This window comes from Protopterus annectens, chromosome 4.part1, assembly GCF_019279795.1.
Source record: "Protopterus annectens isolate FY-2018-M chromosome 4.part1, PAN1.0, whole genome shotgun sequence".
NCBI classification, from domain to species: Eukaryota; Metazoa; Chordata; order Ceratodontiformes; family Protopteridae; genus Protopterus; species Protopterus annectens.
In genome coordinates this window covers 593,578,192-593,602,763 of record NC_056734.1, presented here as the reverse complement: position 1 = coordinate 593,602,763, position 24,572 = coordinate 593,578,192, and the positions used below count along the sequence as shown (strand labels likewise).

The 24,572-nt window shown below is 34.3% G+C and overlaps 1 protein-coding gene across 1 annotated transcript in view; it reads right to left on the bottom strand.

The window, feature by feature from the left end:
* Positions 1 to 11,738: 11,738 nt before the first annotated feature.
* MASP1 (MBL associated serine protease 1) overlaps positions 11,739 to 24,572 on the bottom strand; it is a 1,330,562-nt gene continuing 1,317,728 nt past the window's right edge. The window contains exon 16 of the mRNA XM_044070395.1: positions 11,739 to 12,262. Within this exon, the coding sequence (XP_043926330.1) occupies positions 12,069 to 12,262 (194 nt within the window). The 3' untranslated portion in view covers positions 11,739 to 12,068. The remainder of the gene's footprint in view (positions 12,263 to 24,572) is intronic.

Below are 24,572 nucleotides of genomic sequence, written 5' to 3'. Positions count from 1 at the left end.
ATATATATATATATATATATATATATATATATATATATATATATATATATATATATATATATATATATATATATATATATATATATATATATATATATATATATACATATATGTGTGTGTGTGTGTGTATATAGGTATACAATCTTGGGTAATATAAGCATTTTTATAAGCACAAACCTATCCTCAAAAAACAAAAAAACAAACAAAAAAAATTACTCCAGTTTTAATAAGAAGTAACACTTCTTCAATTATTTTTTCAAAATTATTATTAATAATCTTCCTCACATCTGGATAGATTTTATCCCTAAACATTTAACTTCTTTTTCTTCCCAATTACATTTATATTTATCTTTACACTTACTATGTAGTAATTGATTCAACGCTAAAGTTTCACTTTTATTGCTATTAAATTTCAGCAGCAATACTTCTTAAAACTTTTTAATTTCCTCATCTATTTCAAAATTGAATAATTTAAATCTACAGTTAGTAAAATATCATCTGTATTTTAGATTGACAATCTCTAGTAATTGAGAATCCATCAATTTTTCCATTGCTTCTTATAGTATTAACTAAGGATTTGATAACTAATGCATATAATAAAGGGAACAAGGGACACCCTTGTTTTCTCAAAAAACAAAACAGCCAGCACTCAACTGGAGCAATTATCTAGTTTTAATGTACAAAAATAGACTGGTTTTGGCCCACAGGCCTTTTTCAATGTAAAACACATCAGTACATTCCCCATCTTATATATCATAACATAACAGAACAATTATATCCCATTAAACAATTATTACAAATGTTCATTAAGACCAGGTGGAAACAATCCCCACAATTTTACCATCCAAGACTTTTCTTTTTTATTCAAAACATTATGCCAACCACTTTTCATAGATCTATGTCCTAACACCATATCAATAATAATGAATTTAAACATTGCTGTCTTGTTTATAATACTATGTTTGTATTAGGCATTAGCCAGATAGTTATTTCTAATGCTACTTAGATGTTCTGAAATTCACAATTTTAATGGTCTGGAAGTTTGACCTACATAAAAGGTTGCTGAAGAGCAAATAGCCAGATATATAGCCCACTATATAACTAGTCACTATTATAATTGCAAACATTCTGATGGAAAAAAAACCCTAGATGCATTCATACTTGAAAATTCCTTAGTTGAACATATGAATTTACAAAAAGAGCAATGGCCACAGGGGGTAACAACCTACCACTTGTGTACCATCTATAGTAGTTTGTACAGAATTTATAGAAGGTAAAAAATGTTTATAGTGGCTTAAGTAACTACTTAAAGTTTTCCCTTTCCGAAAAGAAAAAGAGCATCTCTGACATAACAGCTCACAGAACCTGTCATCTGTTAATAAAATGTCCCAATGTTTTTGTATCATATTTAAAAATATATGAGTGTTCCTACCATAGGTGGTAGTGAATCTAATTTTGTTGCTAGGGCAAGGGCCACAATCTTTAAATTTCAAAAGCTCTCTTCTTGGATAGGATTGTACTTCCCTGCTAATCTGTCTAACTTTTAACAATGAATAGCCTCATTCAACAAAATGACCTACAAGGTCATTATCAAAATGTAACTACTCTTCAGTAAATGGACTACAACTATAGCTGTATATAATATTAATAAAACTCAGCCTACCATGGATACCAAAGTTCTTAGTCTGGCTACTAAACTATCAATCTATTTAGCAACACCTAAAATGTCATCAAAAAAACTAGCCAAGCACTACCAGAACTTACAAATAATTAATATAATATTATATATAGCTTGAAATAATAAGATAATATTAATTTAGTTATATAATTTGCCATTTAATACTATTCCCCATTACTACATACAAGTTTAATAATCCTCTTATTTTAATCATAAACATTAAATAACCTAACAAATAGTACACTATATACCTATTTATATAATAGTAGTATAATTTACTTATTTAATATTCCTCAATTATTCACTCATAACATTATTATAACTAAATAATTGAGTATAACAGAGTGAGATCCAAAGAGATAAAGACATCTGTAAACATACAGGCCACAGGTAATCATATACTAAACTATAATACAAAAGAGAGATCAAAGTGTATGTATATATATATATATATATATATATATATATATATATATATATATGTATATATATATATATATATATATATATATATATATATATATGTATATATATATATATATATATATATATATATATATATATATATATATATATATATATATATATATATATATATATATATATATATATATATATATATATATATATATATATATATATATATATATATATATATATATATATATATATATATATATATATATATATATATATATATATATATATATATATATATATATATATATATATATATATACATACATATATATATATATATACCATGAAAAAAAACACACGTATTTTATAGCTCTAACAAAAAGCACAGAATTAGTTTTTAAAGTACAAGTGCCTATTTTTCAAGTTTCTGTAATACTCTTAACACATCAAATATCAAAATATTAAAAAAAAACATTAGCTTACTAAATGACTTTATACAAATATGAATATTACTGAGGTCAAAGAGAATGTTTTACTATTTCTGTGGAGTCAAAAAAAGAAAAATTGCAGTCTATATTATATTCAAAAGTTATAAAGTTTCAATTAAATCCCATTCTCCTTTCCTGAATTCAAACATATTGAAAAATCTGCTTTAATTTCTATCAAAATGGATGCACTGATTCAGCAATAAAACACTCACATTTCAACTTTGAGTTATGAAATGAGTTATTTCAAGTAGTCTTACTGAATCTAATAACATTTAACATGTAAAAAGCTTCAGAGTTCACATGACCAAGCTTCAAATGTCAGCTTTCATATTATTTTGAAATACTTTACATGATTTTCCTTGTAAAATACATGATATAGTGTACATTTACATTTATATCATACACAGGTATATGCAATAGTCTTTTTTTCTTAAAAGCAGCTTATTATTTAAATATATTTGGCCTTATTTTCCCACAATGTGTTCTACCTTTTTCTATATATCTTGTATTTCCAAAATCTCCTACCAAAGAACTATTTAATTATCAGTTCTCTATTAAATATTGTAGTATGTGTACATATTTCTTAATTTACTGATACTGTTCTTTTATTACTCTTACAGAATAAATATTGCAATTTTTGTGTGTATGCATATTCATAAGATGTTTACTCTTATTAATTTTAATATTATAAGCAGTCTTGACTATACATAAAAGAATTCCTGCTTATTTAATTTGAATACATGTGTTTAGCAATTATGAATTGCTGTTCTGACCTAAGCTTTACATGCTGACATCAGAATCTGGCTACAACATGGAAAAATGACAACTCACAGCACACAACAGCTGGTAGTTTCTCATTTTCTTAGTTTTTTAAGGTATTTTAACCAGAAAAACATATTTTTTTCTTCAATTAATCTTCTTCTTCTTCTTTTGGCTTTTTCCCGGTGAGGGGTCACTACAGCGGATCCCCTGTTTGCTCATGACTGGCAGTGAAGTTTTTACAGTATCGAGTTACCAGCCCAGCACCCAACCTTCCACAGAAGGCACACACATGCACTCACATCTAGGGCCAATTTAGAGTGTCCAATCCACCTGCAGCATGTCTTTGGGATGTGGGAAGAAACCAGAGCACCCGGAGGAAACCCACGTGACCAGAGGGAGGACATACAGACTCAGCACAGAAAGCACCCCAGCCGAGGATTGAACCGGAGAACATCTTGCTGTGAGGCGGCAATGCTAACAACTGCACCACCATGGCCGCCCTTTTTTTCTTCAATTAATATGTTAAATTAATACATATAGTTAAAGTTAATGACACTGTAGCTAAGCTGTTAACATGTAAAATGTTAGAAAATTATATGTTACAACATTACTATATATTATATATATGATATATATTAGCGGACCAGAGTTCCAAGTGGTGGTGACCCCTAACTGGGAAAAGCCAAAAGACACGCACACTATATATATATATATATATATATATATATATATATATATATATATATATATATATATATATATATATATATAGCTGTTAACATGTAAAATGTTAGAAAATTATATGTTACAACATTACTATATATTATATATATGATATATATTAGCAGACCAGAGTTCCAAGTGGTGGTGACCCCTAACTGGGAAAAGCCAAAAGACAATATATATATATATATATATATATATATATATATATATATATATATATATATGGTATAACAATACTATAGCTTTTGTCTTACCAGTTCTTCACTTCTAAGAAAGTGGTGCTGTTTTGAGTAGATTTTACACATATATGGTATAGGAAAGAAAAAAAATAGAATGTTCTTTTTCGTCTTTCACAGAAATCTGTGATAAACTTTGACCTAGATTGTCTTCAGCACAGCTCAAGGTGGGAAAATTGTAGCATTCTGAAGAAATGGAACATCCATTTGTTCTCATGCTTTTTCAATGTGTCTGTTATTTCATAAATGCCCTGTGAAAGGAATGTATTACATGGGAACAATGAAAACAAAATCACCAGCACTTTAACACTTCCAATTAGCATATTACTAAGATCTGATATTCAGTTAGCAATGCACATACTAAGTGATGTTGAGTAAATAAAAAAATCTTAACTTATATATCTTTAAAGTTACCAATGATATTGCTTATAATATAATGACATTTTCTTATTTAAACTCTTTAACATTTAGAAATGCACTTATAGGTTTAAATAAATGAAATATATTAAGTCTTTCACTGTGAACATAGTGAAACATTAAAACTAATCCTTTCTATTTGTCATCATGAAAAAATACTTTAGATTAAAATATAAATGTATATTACAAATGTTTTGAGACTTTAAAGTCCAGTACAAACATTTTACTAAAAAAGGCACATCTATTGTTTCAGAAAACAATAGTCCAGCAATCAGTGAATAACAGTCATTTGTTTTTAGGCTTTTTAGTTTTAGAAGCAGTTTTTCAAGAATCCAGCTTTCTCTGTCTCTTCATAGATATACTATTCCACTCCATTTCTTCAGTATTAAGGATTTTATTGCTGTTAACAAAAGTGGATACCTCTTCCAGCATGTTATATATTTTGGTTTCTTTAGAAAGGAATAATTTGATCTTTGCAGGAAACACTAAATTGGCTTTAATATTATTCTTTTTAAGTTCCTTGATCAGTGGTAAACAGGATTTTCTTTTATTCATTACTTTACTGGAATGGTCATTGTCATATCTGACTACATGTTCACCTATTTTAATAGGCTGGCTGGACTGTGTTGCTTTTAATATTTGATCTTTTTCTAAGTTAGACGTGAAGTTAACTATAACTGAACATGGTGGTAAGTATTCCTTCTTAGAATGTGCTCTCAGGGTCTATGTGCTCTTTCAATCCCAAAAGGTAAAGTTTTAGGTAAATTTATCGTTTTATGTAGCTAGGTAGTTAAGAAGTTTATTATATTGCCTCTCTCATACTTTTTAGGTTTGCCATAAATTCTAGTCATCTCAGTCTATTTTCCAAAGCTTCAAGTTTTTCTATGAGTCCGTTATTTTATTTTAAAAGAAATTCAGTCTGAAACTCGCCTTGAGTTATTCAGCTTTCATGATCATTCAAAGTCTCTTCCATACTGATGAGTTGTGCCTCTTGTTGTTTCATAATAGCTTCAAAATGTTCTATCCTCTTCCTGGTCTCTTCTTTGAAACATTCAGTTTGTCTATCTTAAGTAATATATCCTGTATACTAGATAATATGGACTGAATGTCTTTTTTACATAATAACCCCGAGTACCATTTCTTGAGTGACTCATGTTGTAGTCTCTTCTCTCTTAACCAAACTGTTGAAATTCTGACAGAAAAAATATTGCTTTTGAAGAACTTGAAGCTATAAATCTTTTCCCTATTAACGAATAAAATTAGCCAGCAAATATCTTCAAATTTTAAATTTTGATTACATTATTGGTCAGAGAAATGTTTTACATGAAACAGCTTTCACCAGTTGTTGATCTCAATTAGCCAACTTGGCCATGCCCCCTTACCAGATGTTTTCCAATGGTCAAAAATAACCAGCCCCATTCCTTTAGCCTCCCCATTCTATCCTTTTCATAAATCACTACCTACCAGTTTTGTATTACTTGTCTGCCTCAAACAGCTCCTTCTTATCCTTTTATTTATTTTTTAGAGAATTGCATCCAGCCTTACTGGTAATATATTGGTCAATATCTTGATGTTATTGCTATAGCTTATGCATATTGTTTCCATATCATGTTGTGTTTGTAACCTATCATATTATGTTTGTTTTTTTACTATCAATATGTTTGTAATTTTGTTTTCTAACCCTGGGTTATGTCTGAAATTGGTTGAAATTGATCAGCGTTCTATCCTGGTAAACAATTTCAATTAAATAAACAATGAAACTGACCTCTCGTTTCCTGGTGGTGGAGGGGTTCCCCTAAACTGCACTACCATTCTCCCCATTTGCATAGGTTTTATCAGGATGCTCACCTCCTCTTATTCTGTTATGCTTCCTCACCAACAGCATAATGAGAGTCTGTCCTCTCCACCTGTAAAATTCAAATAAGGGGCCACCAAAATACTAAGAATAACTATGTGCATTTTTGTGTTTTATATGTTTTTATTGACTTTTTACTTTGATGAATTGGCTTTCATTGTATTGATTTAAGATTGGGTGGCCTTATTGGTTTTGTTTCTGATTGTCATAGCCGGCCTTAGGCATAGGCCAATTAGGTGGCCGCCTAGGGTGAAGCTCTAGCAGGGGCACTTTTCCAGTATTTATTTGGTGCAGGTAGACCAGGATGTGGGCACCATGTGGTGTGGGGGGGCACCGTGGAACTCTTTTGCCTAGGGCACCAATTGACCTAAGGTTGCTCCTGCTGATTGTCATGAACAGACTAACCTGAAGGGAACCTTTTCTTTTTCTTTCTCTGAAAATGACTTGTTTTCAGATGAATATACACCATGAATACTGTCAGTGTTTTTGTATACCTGTAGTTAATTGTTACATATTATTGCTTTATATTACATAGTATTTCCTCCTGTTTTTAATGTGTTGCTGGACCTTCATTCTTTAAATAGCTATCATAACTATTGAAGTTTAATCTCCAGCAGGACTTGGTACACTTTGCATGATGTGGGTGATACATGAAATATCTTAATGAATGATAAGCGATAAGTGAAATGATAAGTCATTTAAGTTTCATAATCCTACACTATCAAATGACAAAGATCACAAATGAGTCTGCCATTCTTGACCTTTATTCACTTTTCTTGGATATTTTTTATGCCTATATTTTGATAGCTTCCACTTGTTTTCTGTTCTGCTACAACATTACCATTTGCGTAGACATTTGCATTTTTTCCACACATTTTAATAATTATTTTACCTGTCTTTAGTGTATGATTGTTTTTGTGCTTGCTCAGTTTTAACAGTGGTCTTATGAAATTATGAGTGAAAGCACATTTCTTTTTTGTTTGTTTTTAATATACTTATAACTACAATTTTTATTTTCATTGTATTTGTGTTTGTGATGTTTCTTTATTTTGCATTCTTTTCCAACGTTACTATAGTAGGTGCTGTTTTCTTGATTCATGTGCCTGTTGTCAGACACACACACACACACACACACACACACACACACATACACACACACATACTCTTCACTTCAGCTCTGTCTTTTTTTTTTTTTTTTACTTTATCACTTCTTTTGGAAGGATATCATTGTCACCTTGTTGCTAAATAAACTTTAGTAAGTTTTTAGAGTATTATGATACTTGTCCTGTCTTGAGATAGACTAGCAGTTAATTACTAGTTCTGCATTTCAGTTTATTTGCACTTTGTTTTATTAGTACTGTTTCTGTTTTTAATTTTAGTCTGGATTGTAGAGAATGACTGGTGTTGCATCAGGCTAGCTTTTAGTTGTAGGCTGGGCTCATTACCATGTATGAGGTTGACAATCAGGATTTATGATTCCTTGTGCTTTTTATTTATATATTAGTTGTCCATGGATTAAAGCTGTTATTGAAAAATGTATCTGATGAAGTCCAGTTAATGGATGAAAGGGTCATCACAAATTAAAGTTGAGCTATTCCGGTAAATAAGCCTCTTTGAGTTGTTCTTCAGTACCTTCATAGAAGAGGAATAAACATCTGAAAAATTTGGTGGTTATTACTGTTGCTTAATATTCTAATGTTTATGTGCTTTTATTTTTTATTTTTCACAAATAAAAAGGAAGTGAAGTCAGCCATTCCCCCTTAACACTGAGAACAGCTATCTCATCACATGTCTGTTGTGTTTTTCATAATCATACATTATGAGATATTTCATGCGACAAATCAGACCCCCATACTCCATGTATTGTTTTTTTCTATGTTTTTGTGTTAGTGTTTTCCACTGACTTTAACAGCGTATGTTAGTTACATAAATTTCTACTAAACAGAACTTTAGGTAGTTTATGTAGGTTTTTATGAAAGGACAGTGTTATGAATGGCTTTCTGCTGTAATGACAGTTTCTTTATCTGATTTATTCTAGTGATTTAATGAGGTTTAATTTATTAGTTTTGTTTAGCTATGGTTTTTAGTTAGTTATTTTTAGTTAATTTAGATAGTTAGACTCTGACCCATTTTGTCAGCAGTGCCATTGGGGATAATAATGAAATATACACATACTTGAAAGATTTGAACCAGTCTGATGAAAGTGGCAGTTTCTATGAGATAAATGTTCTTATGCTGATTATACTGTTTTTATGTATACATTTTATTAAGCAAACCCATCTAAATCCTTCATGCGTGTGTTTTATGACTTTCAGAGTGGAATGAACTAGCTGTCTTTATACTGACTCTTTCTTGATTTTTACTTATACACAACTGTTTTGTAGTAGTGGGTTTGTTTGTATGCATTTTGTGTATGCAGTATATACAGTTATTACTTTGTTTAGTTTTTAGTGAAAGGGAAATGTATGTGTCCATTTTTTATTTAATTTAGCATATTTGTATTAAACTGTATTAAACTAAGGTTGTCTTACTTTATGGGTTGATTTTATTGTACTAGAGTGTTTTGGGAGGTGTTAGTTTATCTTTCTGTCAGTGCATTTAAGGTTATATTTTTTCTGCATTGCAATGAATGGGAAATGCAGTTCTTGCCTCAGTCTGTTGTTGATGTTGTTATTATTATTATCTTGTTACATTTTTAAGCTCAATAAAGGGTAAATGTTGGTTTAGGCATTTTTTTTCATGTGATGGAATGTTTTTGAAGTGTGTCAGTATCTACTTTTTGTGCTTGCAGTGTCTAAACTTTTACTATACCTAGGTTCATAAGTTCACAGGATGATACTATGGCCTGGAGGCCCTTATAAGCCTAGCCAAGAATTTTGCCCATGTTCCACAAAGTCAGCACCTGTCTCCTCTATTCAACAGGGACACAGGTGGTATCCAAGAGGTGTATTTTCTGTTTCCCATCCAGTCGTCCAGATTCCTCTTAAAGAGGGCTAGAGAGGTACTATGCTTGACATGGAGAGGGAGTCTTTGGGACAGAAATTTATCCTACCGACAAATTCTATTAATGTCACAGACCAGGTTGAGGCCTTACATGTGGGTTGCGTGAGTGGAGTTTATCTTATGGATGTGCAGCAACTCCATCAAGGCTGGGTCTGAGATGGCCTTGTATGCCAGACACAGTTCACCTCTGAGCAGTCTGTATGAGACTGAGTAGAGGGACAGGGCTTTTAGCCTATCAGTATAGGACAGGTATATTTCATTATACTGAAAGCTTACAATGCTGAATTTTAAGCCATAGACATGCACACTTACAACACCAATGACTAACTCCAAAGCTTAAACACTACTTACCCTCTTAACAGAAACCAGATGACATAAAACCAAACTAGGTGGGGGGCTGCACCCCTCCAACTATATATACTAACTCCAGGATCGCACTACCATGGGGAAAAGGGAATATAACTTTTACTTACCTTACTGTGCACACTGCCACTGCTGGCAGGAGTGCATGAAATGTTCGCTATATTACTTTAGATACTCCCCATAAAAATGTAAAAAGACATAACCATGTTTAGAAACACTACAACACCACTTTCTATGGGGTCTATATTATATACTCGGAAGACACTTTTCTTCGAACATATAATCATCGACAGCTAAAGAGCAAACACTCTAAAGCGTGAATGGCTACGTCCACAAATTTCTTCCTCGGGAAAAAATTCAGTTGGCTGTTATCGGGAATTGCCCTTTCCCCAAAGTAGAGCGATCTCGGAGTTGGTATATTTAGTTAGGGGGAGTGTGGGAGGCATGTTGAGGGGTGTGGGGGGGCAAAGCCTCCACTTGATTAGGGTTTTGAAGTTTGTGTTTTTTGTATACAGCCCCGTGAATTTCTCCCAAAGAAAAAATTTGTGGACATGGCTGTTCACATTTTAGAGTATTTGCTCTTTAAGTGTCGATGATTATATGTTCAAAGAAAAGTCTCTTCGAGCATATAATATAGACCCCTTTCTATACTACTTTCGGTATGCTGACATTAGGCAATTTAAGTTACAGTAAATTTTTTTTTATCACAAGCAAGTCACAGATGGCTATGGCGTAAAATTCAGTATTTTGAAATTCAGCATTGCAAGCTTTCAGTATAATGAGACTCAGTCAAATGAGTTTTCAGTATTTTGAAAATTAGGTAACGTGGTCTTAGTCAAATGAAATTCAGTATTTTGAGTTTTTAGTCATATGAAGTAGACCCATATAATATATATATACATATATATATATATATATATATATATATATATCTATATATATATATATATATATATATATATATATATATATATATATATATATATATATATATATATATATAAAAAATCTGGATCTACTGTCTTCTGCCGAATTTATGTTTCACCAAAACGTAAATAATCTTGTGTATTTACGCAAAAGTAAGTAAAATAAAAAATAAATTAGTTAAATAAATAAAAACATACAGTTTGCATGTTAACTTAGTTATACATCAACATTTAATGTTGATGTGCAACTAAGCAGACTATTGCTGAGATCATGGTACAGTGGGGATGAGGGAACATTCCCTTTTCCCCACTGTAGTATGATTTTGGAGTGAGAATATTAAAATAGGGGGGTGTGGGGGGCACAGCCCCCCTGCATAAAACTCTTTAAAGTGTTTTTTCTTTTTTCTTTTTTAAGAGATTTACACAAAAGTGCATTTTCGTTGAAATGCACTTTCGGGTAAATCCGTTTGCGAATTTACGTTACGTTGAAACGTAAATTCGGCAGAAGACAGTAGATATATATATATATATATATATATATATATATATATATGTGTGTATAAGCAGCAGGGGTATAAGTGTGCAAGGGATCCAGGGGTGACCAGCCCCCCAGAAAAAGTTTTAAAAAGTTACAGATTTTTTTGATTTTCACTGTTCAATGCTCTCTAAATTGTCACAGGTCTGGATTGCATCTTTTATTGTTAATCAGTACTAGATTACATTTCTTTTATGCATCCATTCTGTTACAGATGTAGTCAGGTCTTTAAGAAAACAAATTTACATACATGTTTGTTTAATTCAGGTAATAACAGCAATCACAAATTGAAAAGAAAATAAATAATTACTCGTTAATACTATGCACAGTTAATTCTGCATTAAATTTATTTATTCTTATTTCTTCAATTTTTAAAACACTAAATCTGTTCACTTCATTCATGTATTTCATATATGTGAACACAAAAAATGCATTCCAGTTCTTCTTAGCCAGAAATGTAACTCAGATATCTTAACTGAATAGTTTGGATAAAAAAATAATGAACATTTACTATAACAAGTTTAGTTTTAGGAAACTGATTAGTGCATTGATTTGCATTTGGTCAGCAGCAACTTTATAGTGCAAATTAAACTTTTTTCAAGATTTGTTTCATATTCAGCATTTAAAAGACTGCATTATTCTTCTTGTATTTTATGAATTTAGACATTATAAATGCCTGTTACAGTCTTAATCCAGGACAAGCTCTTTTGGACATTTGAATATACTCCATATTTCTCATTTTGTGCACAGCCAACTCCCCATGACACAGTGGCAGCCAGAAACCAACGCTTAGTTTGTTTGTTTATTGTTACCATTGGTCCACCAGAGTCTCCTTGGCAGGAATCTTTTCCTCCTGAAAAAGTAAATAAATAACAGCATCAATAAAGTGAAAGTGATATTTTTAACATTGATTTTGATGATGTATTAAGACCACAAATCATATCTAGTCTACCATTTTCTCCACTTATTGGATAAGCTGAATATCTTATGTAAGAAATAACTCATTTTACCATCTTTATAAATATGAATACATAGGAATCTCTAATGTTTGACCTATGCTACAGTCTCATCAGGATGGCTGTTCAGTCATTCAAGACTCTCTCTATATAAAAAAATAAAGAATCCATCTTCATTGTATTTTTATCTATTTTGTATGTTAAGTAGCACATTAATGTTTTAATATACTTGTCCTTTTCTAAAGGATGACATCCATCTAGCTTCTATCAATTTGCACAAGGTATCTTAGATCTGTTATATACCCTCTCTGTCTTTCTTTCATCTATTCACTTTAAGATCTTCTTGGCTTATGTTATTTGTTTTTTGTACAGATCATATACCATTATTTTACTGCCTGCTATCTGAATAGCCTCTACTCTGTGACATGGAAGATGGTGTTTCTAGAAAAATAGCAATGCTCTAGATGAGGTTACACCAGCTGTTTTAAGGCAAGATTAAACATTTTCCCTCAACATTCTTGTACTGATTTTTAATAATAATAATGAGCCATTAAATGAAGCTAGCGCACGCGTGCGCGCACACACACACACACACACACACACACACACACACACACACACACACACACACACACACACACACACACACACACACACACACACACACATCATACTATATACATATGAGCATTGTATATCTGACTTGGCTGGAAATAAGCCCAATGTATCATTAGACTCATTATGTAAGCCAAAGAAACAAGAGTCATGAAAAACTGGTCTTACTGGCGATTTCTATTTATATGTATCCTGGTATCCCTCTACCTTTCTTTGCTGCTTTACATTTTGTTTTCTTGCAATGAATTTAAACTGCCATGCTTTAGACATAACTTCCTATCTCATTAAGCCTGTTTTTTTCTACAGCTTCATTTGTGTCAGTCCTGTTGCTTGTTTTTGATTCCTTGGGATAAAATAATATTTTTCATTCCAAGCCTTCTTCATTTTTACTTGCATAGATATTAAAAAGGACTTGCTCAATTACTATCTCCTATATTACACACTTTGTGTCATTTTTTCATCAGAGAGAATTCCGTTTTCTGTTGTCTTTTTGTCATTTTAGGTAGACACCATCTTACCTGTGCTACTACACAAGAGCCCCTTGAAAGCTTGCCTATTTTTTTCACCTACTTTTTCTGTGGTAAATGTGAAATGCCCTATTGAAGTCTGACAAGACTGCAATGTATAATCCACTCCTTGTCAAACATTCTGATTTCTTAGTATAATAACAGGTACTTACATATTATCGCAACCAGATTTTCGCGGTTGCGAAATTAGCATACTACAAGTCAAACAAGGGCATTTAAGACTCAGGAATTATCTTCAAACTGTTTTCTGTTGTCACATTACATTGCTTTACTATTAGTACCACACTAAGCTGTACACATAGACAGGTAGTTTCTGTCGGCAGTCACACAATGTAATCATATGTGATGTAGCACTGCTGACATTACCTGTGAAGCAACTTCCAAAGGTGCCAGCATTCTTCCCATTTTTTTTCCTTTCACCTTTACTGTCTACCTCAAGCAAGGCTGATCACAAGTCAGATGGCAGGAACCTAATTCAACCTACCAACATTAATAGACAACAAGAAAGGAAGCATGGAGTGGCAAAGTAGCAGCCACACACACTTTGTTGGGGTGCTGTCTTTGAAGGAGATGAAGTGTGAAAATAAATGCACGCCGTTATTTACTGACAGCAGTACTCGATGAGTCAGAACAGTTAGTTTTCGTGAAGTCTTTCATCCCTTGTGCTCTGCATTTCTATTACTAATAAATCACGTGTTAAATTTGACCCACACAAAATAGGGACACTTTTTTTAAACTTGCTCTTGCACCCTTTACAACCTGCAATAATCGACACATACGATAACAGCCATGACAATTACAGTATGCATCTGTAATGCATGCAAATCAGGAAGAAGATTTTTTAATGTGCTGGTCTTCCTGAAGGTAATCCACACTTTTTAGTGAGCAATAAAGACTTTCAATAACACTTTACAGTGTTACATGCCCTCCTTTCACTTGAAGTATGCTATTTTCGCAACCGGGAAAATCTGGTTGCGATAATACATAAGTACCGAATAACATTATTGGATTTGTCTCTCATGACCTACTCATTCTAAATCAGTACTCCTTTGTCTCCAGTGTATTGCTGGCTTCCATATATTTTAACATTCTTTCTTTCTTTTTCCTACAACTTATGTCAAACTGTTGTGTCAGTGCTTTCTAGAATCTCCACCCGGCCCATTCTTGTGAAAGGGTCACATCTGCCTTTTACCAGCTTTCTGGAACCTTATACTCCTCCTCAGATTTGTTAAATGTTTATTAGTAGTATTTCATGTTCTTCCCTTAGTGATTGTAGAATTTGAAGATGAAATCTTTCAGTGTCTCTTTCCTTATTCATCCTTAGTTTATGGAGTTTTTAATAACTTTTTCTTTTGTGAAAGAATTTTGATATGTTCTGTTATTCACAATACTTCTGCTGACTAGATACTTCAAAAATCCTTCTCTTTGTTTAGCAGTCTTGCTTTTTCTTTACTTTTTAATAATCGCCTCTCTCACTGTTGCTTTACTATCTCTTTCCCTGTCTGTTTTGCTTAGTAAATGAATGTGAAAAGTTGAAGCTCCTTCTTTGATGACTTCCTTTCCTTCTGCCTCAATTGATATTTCCCTGGTTTTCTCATTCATTAAATGTTGTTTTATTTGACATCATTTAATTTGAGGGCCACTGTGTTTTCTTGTTTATATGTGTGTGTGTGTGTGTCTTTAGGCTTTTCCCGGTTAGGGGTCGCCGCAGCGTAACTCCGGTCCGCTAATGATTGGTAGTTGATTTTTACGTGCCGAGTTACCAGCCCTGATGCACAACCTTCAACGAAGGTACGCCCATTCACGCATGTCTCCACGCAGAAGACACTCTCGCTGAGAATCGAACAGGACAGCGTCTTACTGTGAGGCGACAACGCTACTGCAGCATCACCACCACGGGTACTGTGTTTTCTTGTTTATAATTTGCACATTTGTCATACAGATTTTGATGCTTCTGAGATGGTAGATTTTGTACATCCTCAATGTTCTTTCGCACACTGTTCCTAAATTCTTGCAGGAACTGTTTCTGTGCATGTCCATTTTGTCAAAGTCTCTTTAACTGAACTGGATATGAACCACCTTGTTGATAATTGTCTGGACCACTGACTTTCATATTTGAGAATTTCTTTTAATTTTCCTTTGAGAATACCAGCTCATAGACAGCTGTTTCTCAGAAGAGTATTGTTCATAGCTATCTGAAACTCACCCTTTACAAGACACTAGACATAATATTACTTTAAGATGGGACTACAGTCAAGGAGTTTCAATTAATATCAAAGCTCCTTGTGAACAATGACTTCATTTTCTCTCTCAGCTGAAGGATACCTTTTACATTTATCTTATTTTATTCCTCCTTACCAGAAAAGGTCTGTGTATAACTCCCTTTACTGCCCTTTTCAGCATCATTTCTGATGCATTGTGCCTCTTCTCCTATCTTTGCTTATTGAACAGATTCATCTAAGAAATCAGTAGAAAAATGTCTTGCTATGTGTCCTGTAAATGGCTATTAGTGCTATTATAATGCAACACCATATTACACAATGGGTGCAAATGAATATATAAGATGGCAGGACTTTGTAAGATTCTGACATGAGACACCAAATGCAAAGTCAAGATGAGATAAGATGCAAGTAAGCAACAGTATGCAAGTAAAGGGCAATGAATACAGCACTAATTATTTATCTGTGCGCTGTCTACAAGATCCTGCATGCTAGTTCTTCTAGCTGCAATAGCGCTCCATGCATTTAACTATTCTCTGATTGCAATACTGCAAAATATGCAGCCACATAGATGGGTACTTGCATGCAGAGTTGTGGGGGATACTCATTATTTTCTTACTGTGCACTTTCAATGTACTCCATGCACTTAACTATCCTCTGACTGCAATATTGAAAAATATACAGCTAAATAGATGGGTACCTGCATGCAAAGTAGTGAGGGGTACATATTGCTTCCTTACTGTGCACTCTGAATGCACTCCATGCATATGGCTATCCCCATATGAATAACATTTTGCAATTTATGAATGTACTTAGGTAAGGTTTACAGGATGCAACTAACTAACTAGCTAACTAACACAAAAGCAAAAAATGTTAACACTGGAATCAGATATCAATAAAAGTACATGCTTTAATTACACAGTTCTGAAACATGATGTTTTAAATAATATTTAAACAGATTTGATGTCTTTGTTGCTTGTATGATGAAGTTATCTTCTACTTGATACATATATGTATGTTTTTCTTTTGATTTATTTTATGCATGAGCTGTTTTCATACAGATGTTTTTGTTTGCTAAATATATAAATAGATTTTAAACTACAAATGGCATAAAGAAGAAAACTAAATGGTGGTGTGGAACATGGACTTTAGAATAAGTGAATGTTCAGGTTCTGCAACTACATGCAGCTGATACAAATGTACATTAGTAATACCGTATGTGCAAATGTCACAGATGTGAGTCATGCTATAAGAAGACAATCAAATCTAAAATCATATATTGGTATTTTCAAGTCTGATGACATAGTTCAGCTCTGAAAATTAACAGATGAATTTTTAGATCTAAATTGCGGTGTGCAGGTCTCTATAGTGAATATGATTTATATTTTCATAGCCCATGTTGAGGCAGTAGGAGGAATAGATCCTTTTCAGTGCCTTGTTATGCAGTTTATATTACGTGCAAGTACAGGCCAAAACATTTTAAACTATGTTTTATGAATGTTGTTTGGAATAAGGGTTCTGAAAATTAGAAGATGATTTACAACAGTGGTTCTGAAACTTTGCAAGCTGGATGACCACTTTTGATAAAGGAAATATTTTCGTGGACCCCTATATTCTGGATTCTGTTAATATTAATAAATAATTAATATTAAAGCAATATTTGAATAGCAAAGATTAGTTTTATTTGTAAAGGATTATGATTTAAACAGACTCCAGCTTCTAAAACTGATGAGCTAAACATGCACTTGAGTTACTTTCTAGAATGGGTAGCAGTGCATTAAGGCACTTCCAAATGTTATTTAATGTCATTATTCCTGTGAATATTACATAATCAGGCACCAGGACCGGTAACTGAACTCCAATCACCTGGGCTTTACTGAAAGCTAGACCAAGAGTTCTAGCTATTATGAAAGCAAATTTCAACAGGACAATAAAAATAAGAAACATCAAATTGCTAGCATACATACTCTGAACCTAATTGTAAAATCAAATATTTAAGCTTAGTTATGAATCAGAAACCTCCCCAGCCACCCCCACGCAGCCATTGCAGTGTCCTATTACTTGGCCATTTCTCTCCAGTTGCCATAAACATTGTTCAAAACTCTGTGTACATACTGTTTACTGCTTTACTTCTACAATGACTACAGCTATTTAGATTTCATGTAAAACCTTTACTTCAAATTTTATAGTACAAACACTGATAGACACTTGCTACAGAAAGAAAACAGTCTCAAAATGAAAACAGACTTAGCATTACAAATTCTGTGACTTTCAAACTCAATCAATGAAACAGCACTGAAACTCACATTCAAAGAAAATGCATCTGGCCAGTGGTAGATGAAGTTTACATTTCAACTGTGTTTGAATCATAGGGCTACTCTGGAACATTTTTCCAGTAAGCAATGAAACAAACCATATGAACCAATAAAAACATTCCAACCATAAAAGGCCACTCAAACTTCTGTCATTACAATCCACCAATATCAGTCAATATGCACAATCTCTACAGAAGTAAAAGCCACCTGAATAATTCTACCTTAAACAGAACTGTAGCATATGAAAAGTTTGTTGCTAGCAAACAACTGTATATTTCAGTGTTTCATCAACAAATTCAGTGCCTGCTGTCCTTGAAGAATAAGTTGCCAAGTATGTTGCAGTAAAAAATGGTAAGCTGGTAATATCACATGGATGGCAAACTGAAGAAAGGTCAAACGTTACCAGGCATCTCATCCAAAGGAGGACATATTCAGAACTGTAGCATCCTACCCCTTGAAATGCAACACAGTATCAGCAATCCATCTGCATGGTGTGGGAGTAGTACCCACAACCTTCTGCATCAAAATGCAAATATGCTACCTGTTGTGCTAGTAACACTGCTTTAAAATTCTATACCACAATGACGATGCCACTTGCTAGCTAGCAGCTAGCTAAACAAAAGAACTGCACATTGTAAACAGACTTAGCATGAGCAACAGTAAATTTGTCTTCCCTTGAAGTTAACAATTCTTTGAAAATGAACTTGAAACTAAATTCCTTGAAAAATGCACATGAAACTCAGTTCTTTGAAAAATTAGCTTCGTAGTTGGGGTAGAGGGGATTCAGGCTCATATTTCCTGTAGCTAATGTACTGGATTTGAGCCTATGCAAACTATTAACCATCTACTAACCTTAAGTAGGGTATTTCACTTTCTAACACACACACACTTGAATCTCAAGAAATCTGAACAAAACCTACAATAAATAGGGACAGATAGTAAGTATTGCTCTTATGAACTTAGAAAATTGGTAAAATAACAGGATTCCTGTTACTATGCACTTCTGTAATCTGATTCAAAAGGATATGAAGACAAACTGAAATGTGAGTCATTACTTAGCAACTTCCATCCTTTTCTGAGGAACAGACAAAAACATGGGGCAAAAATAAAGGCATTCTGCAAAAGATTGGACAGTTAGGGAATATACTACCTACCTCTTACACACACACACACACACACACACACACACACACACACACACACACACACACAAAAGGCCATGTGCTCTGGACAAAGCCACAAATAAAGGGGCAACATAGACCCAAATATAGGAACACCTGTTAAATATTGCTCTTACAGACTTAAAAAGTTGATAGAAAAACAAGTTTTGCATTACTATGAATTTTCTGAAGGATATGAACTCTAAAGCTGAAATGTCTGCCATTATTTTCTGACATCAGTGCTCAATGACTTGCCAGGAATTTACCAGAAATAGCACAATTTTATGAGAAACGGACAAAAAGAAATGAGGCAAAAATCTGGACATTCTGAGAAAACCTGTATAGTTGAGGGCTATACTACGGACCTCTTAACACACACACACACCTGTCTCCTTACACACACACACACACACACACACCTCTCTCCGTCTTACTTGTACATACATACACACACACACACACACACACACACACACACACACACACACACAAGACCATGTGCTCTGGACAAAGCCACAAATAATGGTGGAACATAGTCCCAAATATAGGAGCACCTGTTAAATATTGCTCTTACAGACTTACAAAGTTGATAGTAAAACAAGTTTTGCATTACTATGAATTTTCTGAAGTATAAGAACTCTAAAGCTGAAATATCTGCCATTATTTTCTGACATCAGTGCTCAATGACTTGCCATGGATTTACCAGAACAAGCACAATTTTATGAGAAATAGACAAAAAAAAAATGATGAGACAAAAATCTGGACATTCTGCGAAAACCTGTACAGTTGAGTGCTACACTACAGACCTCTTAAACACACACTCATACTTCTCTCCTTCTTACACACATGCAGACACACACCTCTCTCCCTCTTACTTACACACACACACACACACACACACACACACACACACATACACACAGACACACACACACACACACACACACAAGACCATGTGCTCTGGACAAAGCCACAAATAATGGTGGAACATAGTCCCAAATATAGGAACACCTGTTAAATATTGCTCTCACAGACTTACAAAGTTGATAGAAAAACAAGTTTTGCATTACTATGAATTTTCTGAAGGATATGAACTCTAAAGCTGAAATGTCTGCCATTATTTTCTTACTTCAGTGCTGAATGACTTGCCAGGGATTTACCAGAACAAGCACAATTTTATGAGAAACAGGCACACATAAAAGGCCATGTAGAGAACATAGTCCGAAAAATAACACCTTTTAAATATTGCTCTTACAGACTGACAAAGTTGATAAGTTTGTATCCTTCAGAAAATGCATAGCAATGCAAAACTGTTTTCTGGCTTTAGTGCTCAATAACTTGTCAGGGATTTGCAAGCAAAACTCAGTTTTTTGAGAGGTACACCAAAACTATGAGGGATATGAAGCAGCCTGACCAAAAAAAAAACTAAAAAAAAAACTTAAAAAGTCTTGCCTCGATCAGCTCTGCAGAAGGAATCCAACCAGCATCACACAACTACGATAACTGACTGGAGGGAAAGTAACAGTTTGATGACCTTTCCCTCCAGGTTCCAACTGCCAAACAGAAAATATAGCCGCTATGGTGCTATAGGGCAAGCAATCACTTGTTGTGTGTCAGCCACGAGTGCAGAAGTTAATAGTTATTACTACCCTGTTTAAAAATACAGGGGAGGCAGCTGGTTAGCTGTGAATGCGGAAGACACGGAAGAGAAGTGTATTTGTGCTTTTCTTTTTTATTTTGTAACAATCACTCTGCAGAATAATAAAGTGGAACTCCGCGGACCCCTAGAATTCATCATACAGACCCTAGGGGTCCACGGACCACAGTTTCGGAATCGCTGTAAAATTTAGAAGGCAAACAGTTCCATTCTAAATGGTTTGCAGAAAATATCAGACTTGACATCAGTAGTCAGGAAGTACAGATTAAATAAAGTTGTATTGTACCAATTGTATAGGTGGGATAGCTCCAATAATTTGAGGAAGAACTAGGAACTATATTGGAAAGTCAGATGGGAATTAGAGACACTATATAAATCTTCCACAGAGATGTATATTGTTTTATATGTTGAGACTTTTACTTAGTGAACGTGCTTCTGACTTGTAATATTTAGACCTTGCTTTGCTGTGTAAGCCTTAAAGTATGTATGGTTTAGATTATAGATGCCATCAGCATATAATAATGAAGTGCTTAAAGAGACTGTTGCTGAATTTGTGTGATTGCTAGGACTAGATTATGAATTCTCCTTGTAGACTGGGGGATACCATGATTCTGAGTTTGTTACTAGTGTTCAACTTGATGTGGATTCAACAGGTATTCTAAATCGTACTCTTCTATAAACTGTGCTGCAGATATTATTATACTTTGATCTCAACAGTGTTATGCTCTGCTTTAAACATTCAGCAATAAACCTAAAGCCACTTGATTAACAGGTCTCAGTGACAGAAGTTTCACTCAATGGCATGAAGCCAGTAGTACTAGTCATTGCAGAACTGAGCATTATCCAGTGTTTAAAAGATTTATAGCTTTATCCATGTAAGGAAAAGCTTCCAGTCCTGACAAGTCAAGTGGCAGAGAATTTATGAAGATACTGACGAAGAGAGACCTGGGATACTTTTTTGCATGGGGTGGAGAGTACTTATATGAAGTTTACCAGAATGCTTAATGTATAGAGACAGAGGTAAATACTGATAGAGTTTACGTGTGGAGGAAGAAGTCTGAGCAGTTTAAGTGAGAGCAGCTTATGGCAGACAAAATAAAATGCTTTTTGTTAAAGTGCTTGTGGAAATCTCCCAAGTCCCATGCTTCTCTATATAAAAGTGATTCTAGTAAAAAACAAAGCAGTCATGACACTGCATCTTACACAGAGCATATGTAAGCAAGCATGCTATAAAGAAAATCATGGCATAACACGTTTGAGAACTTGTTTATGTGTTGATCATAGAATAACACATATTTGAGAACATGTTTGTGCGTTGATTTACTGAGACTGATACCAGCACTTAAGTAACAGGAAAGTAGTGAAATAGAAATTTGGTTTTGTAATGGGAAGAGCGCAGCCTTGATTTAGTAGAATGGTTTCTTTAACAACTTTCCAGATGTTGATGAAGATTCCATAGCAGAATGAAACAGGTTAAAATATATCACAGATAAATGGGTCTAACTTTTACAGACTCTGATAAATACAGAAAATAAGTTGGATTTGCCTGGAAAGCCATAGGAGGGGACATTTTTTAGCAACAGGTTAATATCATTGAGATATAGCCTGTTAAATGGATGGATGGGATGAATTCCAGTGCTACTGTTTTTGTAGTGTTAGAGAATGTCCTAGCAATCAGACAAACATTATCCTGCCTAAAGTTGTTACTGCAGTCAGCAAGACCATTTCTGTCAGCTACCAGGCTTGCTACCAACTCTGCCGGGTGACCTTCCCCTGCATAAAGGAAAACCATCTTTGTATGTCCAGCTCCTTAATTATTTTTTCTCTGTATGTAATTTATTTGTCCTCTGTCCCCCAGGAAGCACACTGCAAAGAAACCTCCTTACTCTCTTTCTTATCTGCCCTATGCTCCTGCCTATCACACTCTGTGCCCCGGTTCTTGTACCTTTACAGTACTGCACCTGATAGTAGCACTCTTCCCCTTTAGCTGCTGCTCTGTCTCACCATGCCAGTATTGCATATAGTTGACCCCTGCTATCTACTTCTGTGTTCATTCCCCTGCTATTTTAATACTTTTTCCCATTTTACATAGCCAAACACTTCTTCTTTCCAGTTAAATTTTGCCTCTGTCTGATTAGTCTCTGGACCATAATATTATTCACCTTTCCCACCCACACTATACACGACTCAGACTCTGTCAGCTGCTACAGGCTGATCTTCTTACCTTTAGGCATTTTTACACTGGAGATAGTTTTTATTGCTATCTGTTGTTACAGGCTTTCCGAAGACCGGCTCATCCTGCTATGTTCAGCCTCCGATGCGCTCCGGGCTCACTCTGCTCCCCTACCCTGCCTCCAATTCCCACCTTCCCCACTTCCACTAGATTTATAACTGCAACACCAATCCACCTCTAGACATAACAATAAAACTGCACTCCACCCACTACTCTTCTAACTAATGCTTTCCCACACTATAGTTAGATTCCATCTCACCTCAACTGCTAATCTCTCACTTGCCTTCCACTGTTATCTAACTATCTATATTCACTCACCAATCCACCTAACATTTCCCTTCTTCTATACCACACCACTTCTCCACACTACACTACAATTACTATGCAGACCTTACCTGCACAACCACTACTGCTAATACTTATCCCCTTCTCCCTCTCCCTTCTACTCCCCCTTGCTTGCCTCCCTGACTTCTCTTATTCCCCTCCTTACCACATAACTTCCACTCTCCACAAAAAAAAACCCTCTACCCAACCCACATTTCTCCACATTTATACCACACCAATGATTTCCTCCTCTTTAGCAGAAAACACTTGTCATCTCAAACCTAGTCCTTATCTCTCTTAACCCATATCCCACCTTATTTTCTACCCCAAATTCCTACTGTGGGGAACCTAAAGGAATACTATCCCTGTTTCTTCAACTAATCACCATCCTCCTTTCTAGAGACATACATCCTAACCCTGGTCCCCCTGTCAACCACAATACATACCCTATTTCCACACCTTCCCCCTCTTAACACAAGTCTATACTTTTCACTACTATTAATGCCCAAAGTCTTTGTAATAAACTACCTAATTTCTATACTTGGTTTTCCCATAATCACCCTGATATTCTTTCAATCTCTGAAATGTGTCTCAAACCACATCTGAAAGATTTTGAAATCATCCCCGCTAACTATAGAATCATAAGAAATGACAGAACCCAAAAGAAAGGAGGTGGAGTAGCCCTACTTTTTTCTCCTCTTTAAGAGTAACACCTTACATCAAACCCATACCTCAATTCACTCCAGCCAAAATAACCATAGCCCTTCTAAAAATAAGCAATCACAGAAACATAGTCATAGCTTCCCTATACATTCCACCTGGAAACAATATCTCCATAATTGAAGACATTCTCTCCTGGTTTTCATCTAATATAAGTAAGGAAACTGTTATCTTAGGAGATGTTAGCATCAACTGGGCTTCTATTCACAAAACATGAAATATCATCATGGAACTCATTAACAGAGACATTTGTTAAGGGCAGATCATGCCTCCTAAACCTGGTGGACTTCTTTGAGACAGTTACCAAGTCTATAGATGAGGGAAATGTGGTACACACAGCTTACCTAGACCTTGCCAAGGCCTTTGGCACCATTCCCCATTGTGGTATTATAGACAAGCCCACAAGCCTGAACATAAACTTTTACATCACAAGATGG